The following is an 18661-nucleotide window of genomic DNA, read 5'->3' on the forward strand; positions in this document are numbered from 1 at the left end:
AGATGCAAAGCTAAATAAAGCATGGATTCTGAATTCCATCTTGTTTGTATGTTTGCTGGTGAAAAATCTTTGTAAATAGAACTATTTTAATTTTATATTTTAAAGGCAAAATATTTGTGTTCAAAATATACTTGCAGTGAATCCTTTCATAAAAGAAATAATTACTCTGAGATGTATCATATTTTGCATTTTCTTCAGGTTAGACTTTTTAAATAGTGAAGTATACCTGAAGTTTTAAAAATGCAATTTAATTCAACAAATATTTTCTGAGTACTTACTATGTGCTTCTTTTATATAATGTTAAAATCTGTGCACTTGAGTGAAATTGGGTTAAAATTCAGGTACTGTTTTCCGTCTGACTTCTATTAGCTCACGTGGGGTTTGTTGTCCTAAGTTACTTGGGGATTCTGTTTTTGTCTATTAGCATATATTCTTGTCGCTATTATGCATCCCCTGGCTGTTTTCTTATTACTTCAGCAAGAATTACATTCAGTTGTTCAGTTTGTAAATGACCTAATTAGCAGCACTATTTTACATTCTCTTCATAATTCTGTCTTCAGTTGAACTCCCTCCCCATCACTCTCTCTTCCTCTCTGAGTATTACTCCACATCCTGCTAATGAGTTCACGCTCCACCCTTAGCCCTCCATGAATTGCTGTCCAGGCATTTGCAAACCTTCTTGCCTTAATTATTGGAGAAAAAAATTCTCTTCTTGGTTTTTCCGTGCTAGACTCTAATGGCTTTGAGTTTCCAGTCAACTTATGGCTCATGTGTCTTTGTTTTTCACAAAAACAGGGACCATAAAGCAGAAAGGAGCCCTGCATATCATATGATTTTACAGATGAGCACACTTTGGACCAGGGAACCAAGGAACTTGCTCACAGAATCACTGTCACTAAGGGTAGATCCAGGACCAGAACCCAGAAGTCCTGACTTCACTAATATAATGAATGCACTCTGAAACCTTGTCACACTGATGTAAACACACCCACTGATGACTGATTAATCAGCTTTTATTTACAATTATTAATGAACTTTAATTAAGCCTCTTCTCTAAAACTGGGAGAAAATAACAGAAAAAAGAAATATGGTAATTCAGAAGCTGTAAATTGTGTAGCAGTAGGTCATAATGTTTTTAGGGTTTAGAATTTTGGTGAACAGCCTTGCACCTCATAGTAATTTATTCAGTAAGTACTTATTGAGCACCTACTATATGCATACATATAAGCATGTATGCACACATAAACCAAACACAAATTTTCCCTAGAAATGTGTGAAATATTGTATAATATGCTCATAAATACCTTTATAATACATATAATTACAAGTTTCATGCCTGTTGCAATGTACCACAGATTTGTTGCTTCTTTGGGAAAATGGACATGGTGATTCATGGATGTTTTCTCTTTCTAATCATTCCCACGTCCCCAGTTCTTAGAATCATCTGATCATTATATTTCATAATAAGGGATCTCAAATTCAAATGTGTTCCCGGGGCATGCAATCAGTGTGAATCAGGGAAGCAGGCTGGGTGTTAACAGGTAGAGTAAGGGAGACTATGGCAGCCTTGAGACCACGAATCCTGTTTAAAGTGGACAGTTGCTATGTCAGGTGATTGTCATCATGTGGAAATTCAAGACCCAGTGTTTCTAGAACTTCTGAATTTTCAAGAGATACTGGAAATCTTTATTTTTGTGCAAAATCTCCAGATGTTTAAAATGTTGGTGATCAACTAAAAAATGTAAAACCATTGTGTGGGCCAAACTAAACATGTTTACTAGACTCAATTCCTGGGCAGTTTGCCCCACCACCCTGGTGCATGCCTTCCTCATGTCAGAGCTAATGGTATCCAGACTCCTCAGCCATGGGATTTTCTCATTTCCTAAGAATTCTGTAAGTGAGAGCCTTGGGTGCAGTGGCTCTTACTCACTGACCTCTGTGATGTGGTCAAACAATCACCCAATTATTTGCTTGGTTAGCCTCCACTTGATGTCATGAGAAAATCAAAATCCCTTACTAGACTAAATGGGAAAACAGTAGCTGCTTTTGAGATGATCCAAAAGGATTGCCTTTGCCTACTTTTTATTAGTTAGAGATGTATTACTTATTCTAGAAATTAAAATAAAAGCCTGGATGCAGTGGCTTACACCTATAATCCCAACACTTTGGGAGGCTGAGGTAGGTGAATCACTTGAGTTCAGGAGTTCAAGACTAGCCTAGGTAACATGGCGAAACCTCATCTCTACAAAAATATATACAAAAATTAACTGGGTGTGTTGGTGCACACCTGTAGTCCCAGCTACTTAGGAGGCTGAGGTGGGAGGATCGCTTGAACCTGGGAGGCAGAAGTTACAGTGAGTGGTAATCTTGCCACTGCACTCCAACCTGGGCAAGAGTGAGACCCTGTCTCTCTCTCTCTCTGTCTCTCTCTCTCTATGTATATATACACACACGTGTATATATGTATAGATATGTGTGTGTATATATGTGTATATATATACGTATACACACACACACACATATATATAGTATTGGCAGTACCATCTGATGAGTGTGTCAGATGCCCATTCTTTTATGGATCATGCTAACACATCTATACATGTGTTTCTTCAAACTCCAAAATATTTACTCAACCCAAAAATAAGTGTCTGGTATCAGCTCAAACTGTTCAGTTCAAGGTCCTCAAAAGTCTCTTCATCTTCAAATTAAATTTTCTGTTCTCATTGCTTGTTTATTTCATTTGCTTATTTGTCAGCTACTGAATGAGTAGCTTCTGGGTGTCAGATACAGTTTTAAACACTAACAATATCACAGGGAATCACAGAGACACAGCCTATTCTCTCATAAAGCTTACACCTACTGAGGTAGCTGGGAAGACTGCAGTCGAGTAAAGAAATGAATAAGATGGTTCAACTAGTGATCGCTGTCATGAAGAAAATAAAATGGGGAAGTGTGATAACATGATTAAGGGAAGGCTTTTCTGCAGAGTTATTAGGGTGGGAACCTGAATAGTGTGACGTGGACAGCAATGCAAAGGTATGAGGGCAGAGGGTTCCAGTCAGGGAACAGACCTGGGGCCAAAGCCTCGAGGCAGAGATGGGTTTGATGTGTTCAAAGATCAAAAAGAAAACTTGTGTGGCTGGACTTCCTAGCCTGACTTCTCTACAGTATTTGGCACTGTTCACAACCCTCATCTTGGCACAGCACTTGCCTGCTTTCTGCTCCTCAAAATCTTCTTTCTTTGGTTCTCTCCAAGGTCCTGAACATAGCTGTGCTTCCTTATGAAACTTATGATTTCAGGTAAATTTTAGATGCATAGAAGGGACAAGGCTCACTATCATCTTAAACTTAAAGCTTCTTCTCTCTGGAACCCAGACACATTTTGTAATAGTCCAGAAAGATGATGTCTTGAACTACAGTGATAGTGGAGGTAGAATCATGGTACCCGATAGCCTCTTAGGCACGTGTGTGTAGACGTGGATGTGTGTTGTGGGAGTGTGGGGACATATTCAGGGTGGATGATTCCAGAGCATCAAACTTGAATAACTGGGTAGATACTGATGCCACTCATTGAGATTCAGAAAGCAAGAGAAGAAGCAAGTTTCATTTAGATGCAGAGCAGGGTGGGTGGGGACACACAGTGGAAGGGGAGGCAGAATGGAAAGAGGGTTAAAAAGAAGTTCCTGAACCTGAACCTGGGACTCTAGGAAAGGGGGTTTTAATGCCGTCTGATATTGGAATTCCAAATAAAGGTTGTCATGATGAGAATATGGTTTTATAATGTTATTGGACTCTATTATTCTTCTGTGTTAGAATCAAAGGATTTTATAGATTGGTTTAGAAACTTACTCAGCAACAAGAGAATTGCTCCTTAAAATCAGAATGCTACAAATGTTAAACATTTAAAAAGTTAAAAATTGAGGCAATTCCCTGAGACATTCAGGCCGGAGTTGTTTTGGTGTCATCTCAATTTTCCTTCTATCCAACTGAGTAGATTTTATTATCATTAGTTTTGAGAATTAGAGCACAGGTGGTAGACAGGGCCATCATTATATCCTGGATAGTGTTCATCAATCATTACAGAAAATTTATTAGGTACTTACTACGTGCCAGACGTCATGCTAGGTGTTAGGGATACAAAAGTGTAAGGCACAGGCCTTGCCACAAAATTATGAACAAATCATACCTGTGCTGAACTTTCAAACTAGTGATTTCTTTTCTTAACTGACAGATACTGCTTTTTAAAAAATGGTCTGTTAATGTATTAAGAGTGTGTGTGGCAGGAACAGAAAATCAAACACCACATGTTCTCACTCATAGCTGGGAGTTAAACCATGAGAACACATGGACACAGGGAGGGGAACATCACACTGTCATTGGTTGGGGGCCTGTCATTGGTTGGGGGCAAGGGGAGGGAGAGCAGGAAAAATGCCTGATGCATGCAGGCCTTAAAACCTAGATGGCAGGTTCATGGATGCAGCAAACCACCATGGCTCATGTATACCTATGTAACAAATCTGCATGTTCTGCACATGTGTCCCAGAATGTAAAGTTAAAAAAAAAAAAAAAAAAAAAAGATTGTGTCTGTGGGCTGAGCACAGTACTTTGGGAGGCTGAGGCGGGTTGCTTGAGCCCAGGAGTTTGAGACAAGCCTGGGCAATATGGTGAAATCCCATCTCTATAAACAATACAAAAATTAGCTGGGCATGGTGTTATTCGCTTGTAGTCCCAGTTACTGGGAGGCTGAGGTGGGAGCATTATTTGAGCCCGGGAGTTGGAGGTTACCCTAAGCCAAGATCATGCCACTGCACTCCAGCCTGGGCAAGAGAGTGAGACCCTGTCTCAAGCAAAACAAAACAAAAAGAGTCTGTGGGACCCACTTGTGTTTACTTTTTGCAAAACAGCCCTACAATTTCAGAGACTATAGGTCATTTTGAAAAGTAAAGAAGTCTAGTAGTGTTCAAAACTTGTTTCTGATTTTTTTTTTTAAAGAGTTCATTCCACTTGGAAATAGTTTGCTTGATTGTTACTTATGAATCTTCTCACTTGGAACTCTGATACAGTAGCTTGAGGACTTATGTTCTGGCATTTTGATTGAATGGGTTTATTTTCTCAACCCTGGACACCAGTTGCTACTTGCGAAAGACAGCAGAGGATTGGATCTCTCCCCTTAAGGCTCCTGGTAGCTCTGTAGAAAATTTGGCCACTGAGATGGCCTAGGCTCCGTTACTGCTTTCCCTAATGTGTGTGTGTGTGTGTGTGTGTGTGTGTGTGTGTGTATGTGTGTGTGAGAGAGAGAGAGAATGGGCTTTAATTTCCTTAGTGTTCTCTGCCTTATTTGTTTCACGGGGTTGCTCAGAAAGTAAAATTATACAAAATAGGAAAATAAATATGACTGTGCCTAGAAAGAAATGACTGATGACAATTTAAGATATTAATTAGTGATACTAAATCAGTATTACTCTGCATTCCCCTGAGATAGTATAATCTAGTGGTTAAGACTCTGTTTTGGCTCTTACTAACAGTGTGATTGTGGGCAAGTCACTGAATTTCTTTGAGCCTCAGTTTCTTTATCTGTGAAAGAATGATAACTTTACCTACTTCATACAGTGCTGTGAGGTTTGACTACCTTATTACCAGTAAAGTGGTTACCCTAGTGTCTAGCACACAGAAAGTGTTTGCTTTCCTTATTCCTGCCACGTCCGAGAAGACTTTACAACTCTTCGCAAATGTGTTTGTATAGAAATGACCTCCTGTATCCTCTTATGAGCCACTGAAAACCAAGAATATTTGCAAAATGGAGAGACATCATGGACCCAAGCAACAGAGAGTCGAAAGACCTGAATTTCAATTCTGGTACTTTGGCCAGTTGGCCAGATAACCTTGGACAGACTCTTTGTTTATGGTGGTTAGCATGTCTGCAATACGCAGATGAGGGAGCGGAGGTCCTGATTCATTCCCCCAAGCTAAAATAAATGCTCAAGTCTCTCCTACCTTTAAAAACCAATCAACCAACCAACCAACCAACCAGCCAATCACCCAGCCAACCAATACTCAGCCAAACATTTCAATAAAACATTTTCTCTTTTTGGTCATAGTCAAGCTTCCTAAAAGGTCTGTTGGGGGGAAATAGGGGAGGGACGGGGGTGGTGGGGGGTTGGGGAGAGATAGCATGGGGAGAAATGCCAGATATAGGTGAAGGGGAGGAAGGCAGCAAATCACACTGCCACGTGTGTACCTATGCAACAGTCTTGCATGTTCTTCACATGTACCCCAAAACCTAAAATGCAATTAAAAAAAAAAGTTGTCTGCATCGATCTCATCACTTTTTCACCCATGTTCACTTCTTAACAAGAAGTATAGGCCGGGCACGGTGGCTCACGCCTGTAATCCTAGCACTTTGGAAGGCCCAGGTGGGTGGATCACCTGAGGTCAGGAGTTCAAGAACAAGAAGTATAGCAGTCTACTTTGGCCTCTATTACTTTGTTACACCTAATCTGGTTAAAATCATCTCTTCATTGGCAAAACGAATGGACGCCTTTCAAAGTTCCTCTTCCTTAACCTTCAGACACAGAAAAGAAGGCAAATGACCTTCGTGGAGGATAAATAACATTTTCAAGTTTGACTCCAGACATAGCAATTCTTGATGCTGAAATCAAAATTGCCATTTAAAGGAATTTTATTCTGATGAAAACATCTTATATTCAGATACAAAATGTGAATTATTCAAGTAATCAAGGAAACTAGGTCTACTAAAATATCTTACTGTGACATCAGACACCAAGAGTGAAGTCTGATGACAAGCAAATGATTAGAGCACAAAGCAATCTGTTGCTTTGTTCTTATATGAAATAGTGATGGTGAAGTAGGCACCTGCTGCCGTTTGTACCTGGTGGATCCTAATACATCTAATCATTCTACCTCTGTCCAATCAAAATGCATTTGTCCTGTGTCACATACCGTCAAACCCTTCTTTGTTAAGAAGCCTCTACAAAGATCGAAGCAAAATGTAAAAAGTAGTCATTTGCATTTCAACAGACATTTTCAAATTATAATTTTAGGCACATAGGTAGGTGAGTATGGGCAATACTTTTGGTTAGGGGTATCTTTTCCAAGCTCCCTGAAATCCCCACCTGGAGTAATTTGCCTTTTAATGGGACATTTGGTGAAGCTGCTACCCTGAGTGAGTCATATCAGAGAAGGTTTATCATTCTCAGAAGCTGTCAAGATGATTAAATAGGACTGTCGTGCAATAGGTTGCAAGCAACAGCAGCAACAGAGTGGAACAAACACTGGACTGGGAATCAGGGAACTGGCTCCATGACTCTGGGGAGGCCCCTTCCACGCTCTTAACCTCGGTACTGTCATTAGTGAAATGAAGGGCTGGATTAGATTATGTCTAAGGTCATGTCTAGTCAAGGATTCTGAAGTCATGTAAAAAAATTTCCTCTCCCCTGACTCTGCAGCTCTCGTCCTAATTTCTTTGACCTATTTTCACCTTGCCTGATTTTACCACTACTTTCCAAAATGATTATTTCTTATCTCTCGGCCTTATCACTTACTTTCTAGCTAGTTCACTCAAAGATAAGCCCAGGAAATATGCATCTTACAAACAGATTGTCTTTTTTCTTTGGAGATAGTATATCTGTCTGCTAGGTCCACAGCAGGGCAATTACATGGCAAATTTGGGATGCGTCCAGAATATTCACTCTTACAAAGCAAGGCTCTTTAGCCTGAACTCCTGGCCCTTTTCTGAAGTTGTTCACTGATGCTTGTGTGAAATGCCAGTTGGGTGGCCTGGTTTGAAACCAGGTAATTCCACTAGACTACAGGGCCCTATAGGCGGTAGACTACAATCTCCCCATGCCTCTGCTCTGAAAGTGATTTTCTCTAAAGATTTTCTAATTCTGAAGTTGATGAAACCATTTATATATATTTTTTCTTGCTCTGGTTTCTCAAACCCAAGCTGACAGAGGGCTGGAGCCTGTAGGCTGTGGTGACCCACTCATTAAACATGTCAACAAGAACTATACCTCTTTCATGGGGCTCATTTAGCCCTAATATAATGAGCTTTTTAAAAATAAAAAATAAAAACCCTCACAACTAGAAATACTGTGAAATTTCAGAACATCAAGGATAAAGAGAATATATGAAAAACTTTCCCTGTAGAGTTCACAGATAAAATACAGGATGCTAGTTTAATTTGAAGTTCATATAAACAATGAATATATATATATATATTTTTTTTAGAATAAGCATGTCCCCAATATATCATTGTTTATCTGAAAGGTGATTTTAATCAGATGTTCTGTATTTTTATTTGCTAAATCTGTCTATCCTATTTCCTGGAATAAAGCTAGATCACCCAAATATAGCATCAGTAACAGTGGATGGTAAAAGGCAATATGAGTGATGCTTTCAAAATTCCAAGACACAATGATTTTTCAACCTAGAATCCCATGCCTACCCAACTCATCAATGAAGTATAAGGGAGAAATTAAAATATTTAAAGGCATTCAGGCTGGGCGAGGTGGCTAACGCCTGTAATCCCAGCATTTTGGGAGGCTGAGGCAGGCAGATCACCTGAGGTTGGGAGTTTGAGACCAGCCTGACTAACATGGAGAAACACCATAGAGGCACATACCTGTAATCCCAGCTACTAGGGAGGCTGAGGCAGAAGAATTCCTTGAACCCAGGAGGCAAAGTTTGCGGCGTGCCATTGCACTCCAGCCTGGCAACAAGAGAGAAACTCTGTCAAAAAAAAAAAAAAAAAAGGCATTCAATGACTCAGAAACATTATTTTTATTAGAGGTGTCTTAGGAAGTTACCCAGCATGTGTTCTAGTAAAAGTAGAGAGTCAATCAAAGGGGAAACACACGGGGTCCCTGACAGCGTGACTCAGGCTTGGAAAATCAATGGAGGGGCCACCTGAGATGACAGGGGCTCAGTGGAACTCAGGTAACAGGTAAGCTTCTTTGACTGAAAGTAATAGAAACTCCAACTCAAATTGGAATGAAAACAACAACAAAAAGGCAGGGAGGGCTTTTAGGTTGATTTAATGGTTCAAAGATCAACAAAGATCCAGGCTTTTACTGTCTTTCTCTTCTGCCATCCCTGGCATTGGCTTCTCCAAAGGCTGCTTTTCCTCTTGGTCATAAGATGACTGCCAGAAGCCACATATACACCATGGAGTACTATGCAGCCATAAAAACAGATGAGTTGATGTCCTTTGCAGGTATGTGGATGAAGCTGGAAACCATCATTCTCAGCAAACTGACACAAGAACAGGAAACCAAACACCTCATGTTCTCACTCGTAAGTGGGTGTTGAATAATGAGAACACATGGACACAGGGAGGGGAACATCACCCACTGGGGCCTGTTAGGGGGTGAGCGGGTCTAGGGGAGGAATAGCAAGGGGTAGGGGATTGGGAGGGATAACATTAGGAGAAATACCTAATACAGGTGATGGAGGGATGGATGCAGCAGACCACCATGGCGTGTGTATACCTATGTAACAATCCTGCATGACCTGCACATGTACCCCAGAACTTAAAGTATAATAATAACAAAAAAAGATGACTGCCAGAAGCAACCTAAGCAATGTTTTTTGTTTGTACTTAGTGGGAGAGTACTGACTTCTCCCTCCCAGAAAGTCTCTTCTCACATCCCATTGGCCCAGAGTGGACTATGGCTGCCCATTCCCGGAAGTATCTAGCAAAGGAGATTGAGTAGCTTTGATTCTTCCATTCAGTGTCTACTGTGTATGAGGCACTGTTCTAAGCACGGAGGATAAGGCAGAAAGTAAAACAGACAAAACTTCCCACTTTTATGGAGCTCAGATTTAGGAAAACAGACAAGAAACAAAGTAAGTACACGAAGTATCTATATGCTACATGGTGATAGGTGCTAGGGAGACAAAGCAGAAGAGAAACTAGGTAGTATCTGGGAGGGTGATGGAATTTTAGGGAAGCTGTTCAGGAAAATCCTCACTAAGAATGTAATGGGGAATCACTCACACTCTTTCTATGACATGCACAGGACAAAACATCCAGGTCAAAGCAGAGGGACAGAGAGCCTGGGGACAGACGTCTCTGGAGAAAAGGGAGACTTTCTAGAATACTTGATATAATAGAAAGTTAAAAAATAGTGTTGGAATCGGGAGAAATAAAAATGTGTAGGAAAGGAATTATACTCATAGAATATTACTTGGCTGCTCCATGAATTAACATTTACATAGTCACAGTATTGTAAACGCTATTATTAGTTTTCATATTTTAGAATGAACTGTTGGACAAAGTATGAATGATGGAATTATAATTACAAAACCAAATGTAAACGTTATCATCTTGAATGCTCTAAGACTGCAGTTTTGAAGATGGGAGGGAGAAGAGCTTAGCGCAAGGCTAGGAGCACCAGTGTTCTCTTTGTACCCACTGGAGTGTTAAGAGAAACTATCTATGTTTGGCAGAATAAGAAAAGATAGTGTATGTTCATTACTTAAACTTTCAAAAGTAAGCAAACAATACAGGAACTAAATACAGTGTTATAACTGTATTGGGAAGATGGGGCAGAAAGGTGGGAGGTGATATAAATGAGTTAAATCTTATAGAAACACGTATATACCACAGAACCACAAAAGAACTACCGTAGTTCTATGTGACTATAGAATAAACACGTTGAGTTAGTGGGGTGACTTTGCGAAGGTAAGACTGAAGGTGGGAGTGAAGGCAAGCTATTGTTCTTTGGTAAAACATGACTTTTGAACTGTGTGCATTCACTACTTTGACTTAAAGTCTGGTCTCCATTCTAGAATTTTTTCTGTATTCTTAAAGTTGACACATGCTTATTATGGAAAAGTTTGAATATATAGAAAATTGTCTAGTATTTAAAGGCAATTCTTAAACTATTGATGTATTTTCCTTCAGTCTTTTAAAATTGATTATATTTATACACATTTGTGATTATGTTGAGTTAGAATATATTTTGGTGCATTCAAATTCATGAATCTAAATTGATTAGCCTAGATTCTATACATAATTTTTATCACTTAACATTTTCATCAGGACTGAAAACAAGAGCAAAACAAGCATGATATTAAAGTCTTTATGTGAGAGAATAGTAGCAGTAAAATCAGCCAGTTCATCAAGGAAACTAGATCCCAGCAAACTGAAGTCAAGTTCATACTGTTACTAAGTGAGAGCTATTAACTACTGGCCAAAATTAAATTACAGATTTGTTTCATATCTGAAAATGATAACATAGACATCTTATATAATGAAGACATGGATTCATGTCCTGTCTTCCTCACTGGTCTTGGCTCCCACTCCTCCCACCCTCGCTCAAAGCCCAAGCCACCCCAATCTAGCTGTATGTCTCCAAACATACTAGGCTTCCTCCTAGTTTGTGCTTCAGGCATGCTGTTTCCTTTGCTTGAAATCCTTTTTCCACGCCAGTTTTCCTGGAAAAAATGTTATCAATCCATTAAGTCTCAGCTCCAACTTTCCATCTCCTGTGATGCTTAGCTAACTCCTTCATGGATATTTTGCTGCTCCTTTTCTTGTGTGACCACTGAACTTGACCCATGCCATGACTAGGGTATTCCTGGTGTGGAATGAAGAATATGAGTGTAGAGTCAGACTGTCTGAGCTTGGCTCCCAGCTCCACCTCTAACTGACCATGTGAATTTGGGCAAGCCACTCCACTTTGATCCTCAGTTTACTCATCTGTAAAATGACATTAATAATAATACCTACCTCAGTGGTTATGGTAAGAATTAAGACAGTCAATACAGGAAAAGCACTTGGCAGGGTAACTGACCTACAGTAAGTGCTCAGAAATGTATGCTATTATTTGTTGTTGTAGCTGCTGCTGTAATGATTAGCTTGCATGTACAGCCATTGAGATTAGTGACTGTAACTTTTCATCTTTATGTTCTCTGTCTCACTGTAGAATCTGGCTTTGTGTCCTTGAAAAATTGTGTAAGACTGATTGAATGAGCGAATAATTTACAGTGAATTCAGCTGGCTATGCTTTTATAACTATCAGACCTCAGAGTCATGCAAAAAGCTAACCAGCATTAATTCAATGAAGCAGTATTTTTCTAGTTAAAACAAAGAACCACTTCCTGAATACATTTACTGTATTTTCAGCGCTGAAAATATGGGAAAGACAGGGGAGATCTCTAGCAATGCAAGACCTCACCTCTGCCCTATAATATTTTTTGAAGTCATAGAGAAACAGGTATTTATAGTCTATATAGCTTCAGAACTAAATGGGATAATGCATTTCAAAGAGATACGAAGAATTCTAAACCACAATACAAATGTGAAGCATCATTAAAGTGCTTTTAAATTATGTTATGAAATGTATCTATTTGGGTTTTCCATGTCACTGCCTTACTGCCTTCTCTATAGGATTGTTATTTGTAGGCCAGGGAGATTTCCCTTGAAGCCCAGTTATATTTAATGCCTTTGCAGTTATGTATGACTGACTTGTGACCTCAGGAGTAAGTTCTGACAGTGGTTCTGTTCTCACGAGGTGGCTCCACCTGTCTGCACCTTATCTCAGAACCAAAGCTCCATTTGCTCCACTGTTACAATGAGAAGACACTTCACTCCCCCTAAAAGAGAATCAGGTTCTACTGGCAATTATTTGAGCCTGACTCCAGGCAAGATGCTTCAGTAGTTACTTGGGAGAATAATATTTGTCCTGGTTATCTCCAAAGGCTGCTGGAAGATTCCAGTGAGCCATTTTATAAAGTACAAAGTGATCTACAAACACAAGGGTCTTATTATTATTAAAAACACATCTCGACTTCCACTGGAACGTTTAGAAAAGAATGTTGGGTGTAATAAAGAACTAAGCTAAAAGGAGAGAAACCCTAAAAAACTAATTACCTAATATCACATAAATACCACAAAGAGAGTGATTACTTGATTAGTTAATGATAGGAGCTCCACATTTAAGTCTTTCAGTTACACTAGCATCAATCCTTTTTGTCTATAGGAATGCAGCTTGTTTCTGCCAACGAATAACTATCAAACCACTGAGGCCTAACTGATGTGTGACTAATGTGGGCTCTGTCAATTGTATGGCTGAGTTTTACGCATGAAGTTGTATCCTTGATTTTTCTCTCTTAATTTCCTCCTGTTTAACTGTTGGTCATAAAATTGTTTCAAATATATCTGCTGAGTCTGAGAGCAAGTTTTGCAGCTTGAAAAGTGCCTGAGTCAGTTTGGGCATCTTGTTTGGTAAAACCGACTTGGGGGACCTTTTATGCTGTAAGATGAATTGCTACTTGGCTTCTACTCCCAGCCCTGCCGGCTCCCTTCCTGCAGCTGCTCACCGGCACAGCATCTCATCTATTATCATTAACCACATGTGTGGCATCGATGATGGAAAAGGCTTAATCACTTTCTTTACGATAGCCCATCAGATATGGCTCTATTCAACCTTATTTTAGACAGACAGAGATGATGACATCTGTCTTTCTAGTCTTTTTCACATTCATTTGCCATTTCTGTTAATAGTGCCTGATTTTCTTTTGGGGATGTACCCTACTCTCATCACTGCTTTTATTTTCTGTGTTTCAAGAAGGACTAATCTCATTTCCCTGGCTCCAGAGGTAGGCCTGTACAACTAGAATCCCAGTGATTGGTTCAGGGATAGGCATGTGGCCTAAGCTTGGTGAACTACAGAGGCAACCCTAGGACTTCAGCGGGAACTGTTGGGAAAGAAAAGCTCTCTTTTTCCTCTTGGGTTTTTAGATTGGTAAAACACTAAATCTACAGCTTTTGGTCTCTTTGTCACTGCTAAAGAAGAACCCAGCTGAGAATGAAGCCAGCAGAAAGAAAAAGAGAGCTAAGAGATGGAGAGAGACAAACTCCTGCTGACATTGCTTGAATACGTGGATTCAGTTGTGCCTGAAGGCAAGCCTGGGCCTGTACTTTCTATTATGTGAGCCAGTTTGAATAGGATTTTGTCACTTATGACCAAGAGTACTTATTCAAATGATGATGCTGGTCATGACACTTTTCTGCCTTAGCATGTCTTAGATGTACAGAGACTTAAGAAGATTATAATTAGGAAAATAAGGTTTAGGATTTTAGAAATATATGCATATTTAAATATATAATTTTTTCCTCTTGAAAAAGTTTGCTTGGGTCAAATGGACATTTTCCCTTATGATATCAGACGGGACAGAATGAAATAATTTGGTAACAGCTCACTGGTGGAATGCACTTCGTACTCACTAGGGAAGACCCCGTGGTTCATTATTCATTCAATGATTGTGTGCCTGCTTACGCTGGGTGGTGAAGATATGGCAGGTTCACAAGACAGCTCAGTTTGCTTCCCCAGTTGAAATTATAATCTAATACATTTTAGTGAATAAAAAATCCAGGACCCAAAGAGATAAAGGAAATCAGCAAATTTTGACAGTAAACCCCCTTACCAATGCGTAGTAGCACTTTGGGATAGACTCTAACAAAGTGTATTGATGATATGATTAGTTATAAAAGCATGCTTGATTCCATGCTCACTTTAGTCTGTGGTGGCCCTAAGCTCTTTTAATTTTAAACCTTGAAAAGGAAAAGTTTTCTTGGAAAGGAAATTGAGGCAGCTCAACAGTAAAAAGGATTTAAGGACCTAAAAGTACTACCCATTAATCCTGTTACTCTTTAATAATTGGTTTCTTTTGGGGCTGCTAAGATCACTGCAGATTTAGGGCACTTTCACTCCAGCAAGTTGTAAACACTTTGTGTGTCTGAACACACTTTTTATTTTTCCCAGTCTCTGCTGATGGTATCAGAAGGCAGAGTAATATTCCCTCAGTTCACAGAGGAAAAAAACCTAAGGCCGAGAAACATAGAGGACCTGTCTGGGTTGTCACAGCTAGAGGCTGAGACAGAGCCTGATCCATCCTGATCTTTATAAGAAGCTATGGTGTCTCCGAGGCTCTACACGCACACCTGGCTGCTGTACCCACCCATGCCCTCCCTCCCTTGCATCCCCACTGCCCTAACCCCTGCTGAGGTCTTAGTGTAACTTACGAATTTCACAATTTCCTCTTAGTTGTTCTGCCCAGTGTCACTCCCACTAATCTACCGCATGTTGCTTCCAGAGGAATCTTGCAAAAAGTATGTCACTTCCCTGCCTAGAAACCTTCATTGTTTATTTTTTACCTGAAAGCAAAGTTCAAACTCTTTAGCCAGGCGGGCAAAGCCCCACATGACTTGGTCTCCCTTATTTTCCATGACTCTCTTTCCACTTAGACCCGTTGTTCCAGCCCCACTTGCCGTTCCCCAAACACATCCTCTACATTCCCGTGCCTTTACTCCCACTATTCCGCATCTGGAATGGCTGCACTCCTCTCCCCCGACTGCCGCTGCCAACATTTTCACTTATTTCATTCCTACCCCTCTTTGCAGGCCTCACGAAGAAGCCTCCTCTTTCGTGAAGTTTTCTGAGATTTTCCCTAGCTGGAAGTAATTTCTTTACACTTTATATCCTTGTTATGTTTTTGATCCTGCATTTTTTTTCAAATTCTGTCTGATGTTTATTTACATACTGGTCTCTCTCTTCCGATGGCAGGTAAGCTCAGCAAGACAACCATGTCTGGCTAGTTGTGATGCCCGTGGTATCTGCTGCTTCTCCCCCAACTTAAAACTGAGGCTAAACATCTTACACTTCCTCTCACCCCCTGAGACTTTGCAGAGGCTGTTCTGTTTTGGGGATGTGTGTCCATCCTCCCTGCTTCCTCCACTGTCTAGTTCACAACCCACAGTAAGAAATACATTTTATATAGTAATGGTCTACAAACATTTCATGAAGTAGTGCTAACTTTTGCTAATTTTCAGTACATTCTGATCTAGTCCCTATTTTTTCTCTTCTGTTCTGTTCTCTTCTACTGTTTTGTAGTCCAGTCTGTTACTTTATTTTAAAAGATGTGGTTGTGACACTCTAAACCTAAGTAATCTCCTTGGCCTATTGACAGGTTGCAAGAACCTCTGGCCTAGTTGGGTCCTACTCATCTTTCAGATCTCTGCTCATATGTTGCATCTATAGGAACGTCTTCTCTTGACCTCCCAGGATAGACTGAGCCCCTGATAGAGGTTCTCATAGCCCCTCTTCTTCATGGCACTTTAAGCTTTTTGTGTAATTGTTTGGTTGTCTTTTCTCTCCACTGGATTTCAAGCTTCATGAGGGCATCGCTTCTTTGCTTTTTTCATCATCAAATGCTCAGTGCCCAGCACAGTGCTTGGAACACATCTATACACTTTAAAACTTTGCTAAATCCATGAACTGGTGTTTTTAAGTTGGGGAAAGAGGGGCTGACATAATAGATTTGTGCTTTAGATAGATCACCTAGGTTACATAAATTTCATTGTTCAAAGAGCAAAAGTCAAGACTAAGATGAACTAGGCATGGGGGCTCACAGCTGTAATCTTGGCAATTTGGGAGGCCAAGGTGGGCAGATCGCTTGAGCTCAGGAGTTCAAGATCAGCCTGGGCAACATGGTGGAACCCTGTCTCTACAAAAATATACAAAAATTAGCCAGGTGTGGAGGCACGGGTTTGTAGTCCCAGCAACTTGCAGGGCTGAGGTAGGAAGATCGCTTGAGGTCAGCAGGTTGACACTGCAGGGAGCTGAAATCATGCACTGCACTCCAGCCTGAGTGACAGAGCAAGACCCTGTCTCAAAAACAAAACAAAAACAAAACACAAAAAGATTAAAATGAGTGAAGTTGGGGGAGGTGTTGAAGGGTGGGAGACTTGGAGGCAGAGAGGCAGGAAGGGAAGTTTAGGGGCCTATACAGTGTGGCCTTGAACTAAGGGACGTTCACTGCTATTGATGAGTTAGGGACAGATCCAAGAAATGTTTTTAAGAACTGAGAGAACATAATCACCTGTTTTGAAGGTAAATCCAATGATTTAGGACCCTCTTCTATCCTAGTTAGGAAGTGGGAAGTTATCCTGCTGGTTTATATGAGTCTCTCCTCGGGTCTCCAAGATGCCCTCTGGCTCTCGAGGTCTCTGGGTTCCCAGGGTGGTGATCTCCCTCCCCTGGGGTTCTGCCTCCCTGGGAGAGTTTGGTAAAGGTATAACCAGGGTAGCCCCCACTCAGGTCTTGACAGCCTCTGCTGGATCCACTGCTTTCCTGGTCCCAAGAGCTAATTAAGATTTGGCTTTCTTTTTTTTTCGCTGTTAATACTAGTTTAAGCCAATTAAGATGGGAGGCATTTCAAGTAGGATTGTCTCTTTATTGATTATTCTGTACTAAAGTCTTAGTTCTTAATTACAAAGAGTCTATCGCTCCTATCTACAGACACAAAGCTTCCTGAAGTGACCTGACCCCATCAGGAGAGGAGAGGCAGGCTCCAGCTGCAATCAGTTCAGAGATGCAGCCACCGTATTATGTTCTTCAGCTCCCGGCACCAGCCTGGGATGGAGCATGGCTTTGGAAAGCAGCTTTGGGAGCCAAGGCTGTACGTATACAGTGAGACTTAGATCTGCCTCTTTAGTATCTTTTTTTTTTTTTAATTGTAAGACAGGTCTTGCTCTATCACCCAGACTGGAGTGCAGCGGTGTGGTCACAGCTCACTGCAGCCTTGAACTTCTGGGCTCAAGCAATCCTCCTGCCTCAGCTTCCTGAGTAGCTGAGACTACAGGTGCGTGCTGCTACACCCGGTTAACTTTCCTATTTTTTGTAGAGACAAGGTCTGACAATGTTGCCCAGGCTCTGCCTCCTTAGTAGATTGAGTATATACGTGCTTGTCATGAGGGCACAGTGCCCAGCAGTGGTTCAGACTGTCTCTTCTTGTTCCAGTTTGGTGGTTAAAACTGCCAAAATAATGACTAACACAGCTGAGAAAAATATTTTTGGTGCACGATTACATCAACCACTTGACTACTGGTCTCTATTAGAGTTGGGAAATATAAATCAAGCAAAAATGGATAGCTCACAAGATGAGAAGATATTTATCAGTGGGTACTTCATGAGGAGTTATCTTCTTTCCCTGGGGCCAGCTGTATACAGCAGGGACACTCTGGCCATATTCCTGCCAGTGTCCTTCTCTCTCCTTGTTCCTTATCTCTGCCTTCCTCAGATGCAGTCTTCTTTGCTTCCAGGTTGACTATTTATTGAACTATTTCTTCTTAGATAAACTAGTTTTTGCATTTCCTCCTAAGATAAATCTCATTTCATTATGTGCTGTTCATATTTCTAATCTGCTAAGTCCACTTATATTATTATCTGGCCTTGCCTGACACTAGGTCTGCTTCTCAGTTCAGTGTTGCCATGACTTCTGAGTGGCCACAGAACCAGCCACAGAGCACATTTTCTTCCATTATGGGAACATGATGGAGAGAAGAGGAAGAAAAAGTTAATGAGAGAAAAAATAGCCATCTCTCTACTTATTACACAGGAATAGGCTGTGGTTTTGCACAATATTTGCAGCAAAGAACTATCCATACAAAGAGTAATAATAAATAGCAAATAGCACAATTTGGAGTGTTTATGCATGTTAACTTTTCCAATTCTTGCAACCACTCTGTGAAGTAGGTTCTATTATCATCTCTACTTCCTTATTTCCAGATAACAAAACTGGATGCACAGGGAGGTTAAGTAGTGTGCCCAAGCTAACACAACTAGCAATGGCA

The 18661-nt window shown here is 40.5% G+C and overlaps 1 protein-coding gene across 4 annotated transcripts in view; it reads right to left on the minus strand.

Moving 5' to 3' along the window:
- FAM78B (family with sequence similarity 78 member B) overlaps nt 1-18661 on the minus strand; it is a 323508-nt gene that overhangs the window by 128662 nt on the left and 176185 nt on the right. For 3 of the 4 annotated variants that reach the window (XM_064370732.1, XM_064370734.1, XM_064370733.1), the window contains one exon: nt 8645-8751. In XM_064370732.1, coding sequence (XP_064226802.1) covers nt 8645-8751 — 107 coding nt within the window. Of the gene's footprint in view, nt 1-8644; nt 8752-18661 lie in introns of those variants that run through there. The other variant, XM_064370735.1, reaches the window with a different exon arrangement.

The sequence above is a fragment of the Aotus nancymaae genome, unplaced genomic scaffold (genome assembly GCF_030222135.1).
Source record: "Aotus nancymaae isolate 86718 unplaced genomic scaffold, 86718_ANA_hifiasm-v0.15.2.pri h1tg000108l, whole genome shotgun sequence".
Classification (NCBI taxonomy): domain Eukaryota; kingdom Metazoa; phylum Chordata; class Mammalia; order Primates; family Aotidae; genus Aotus; species Aotus nancymaae.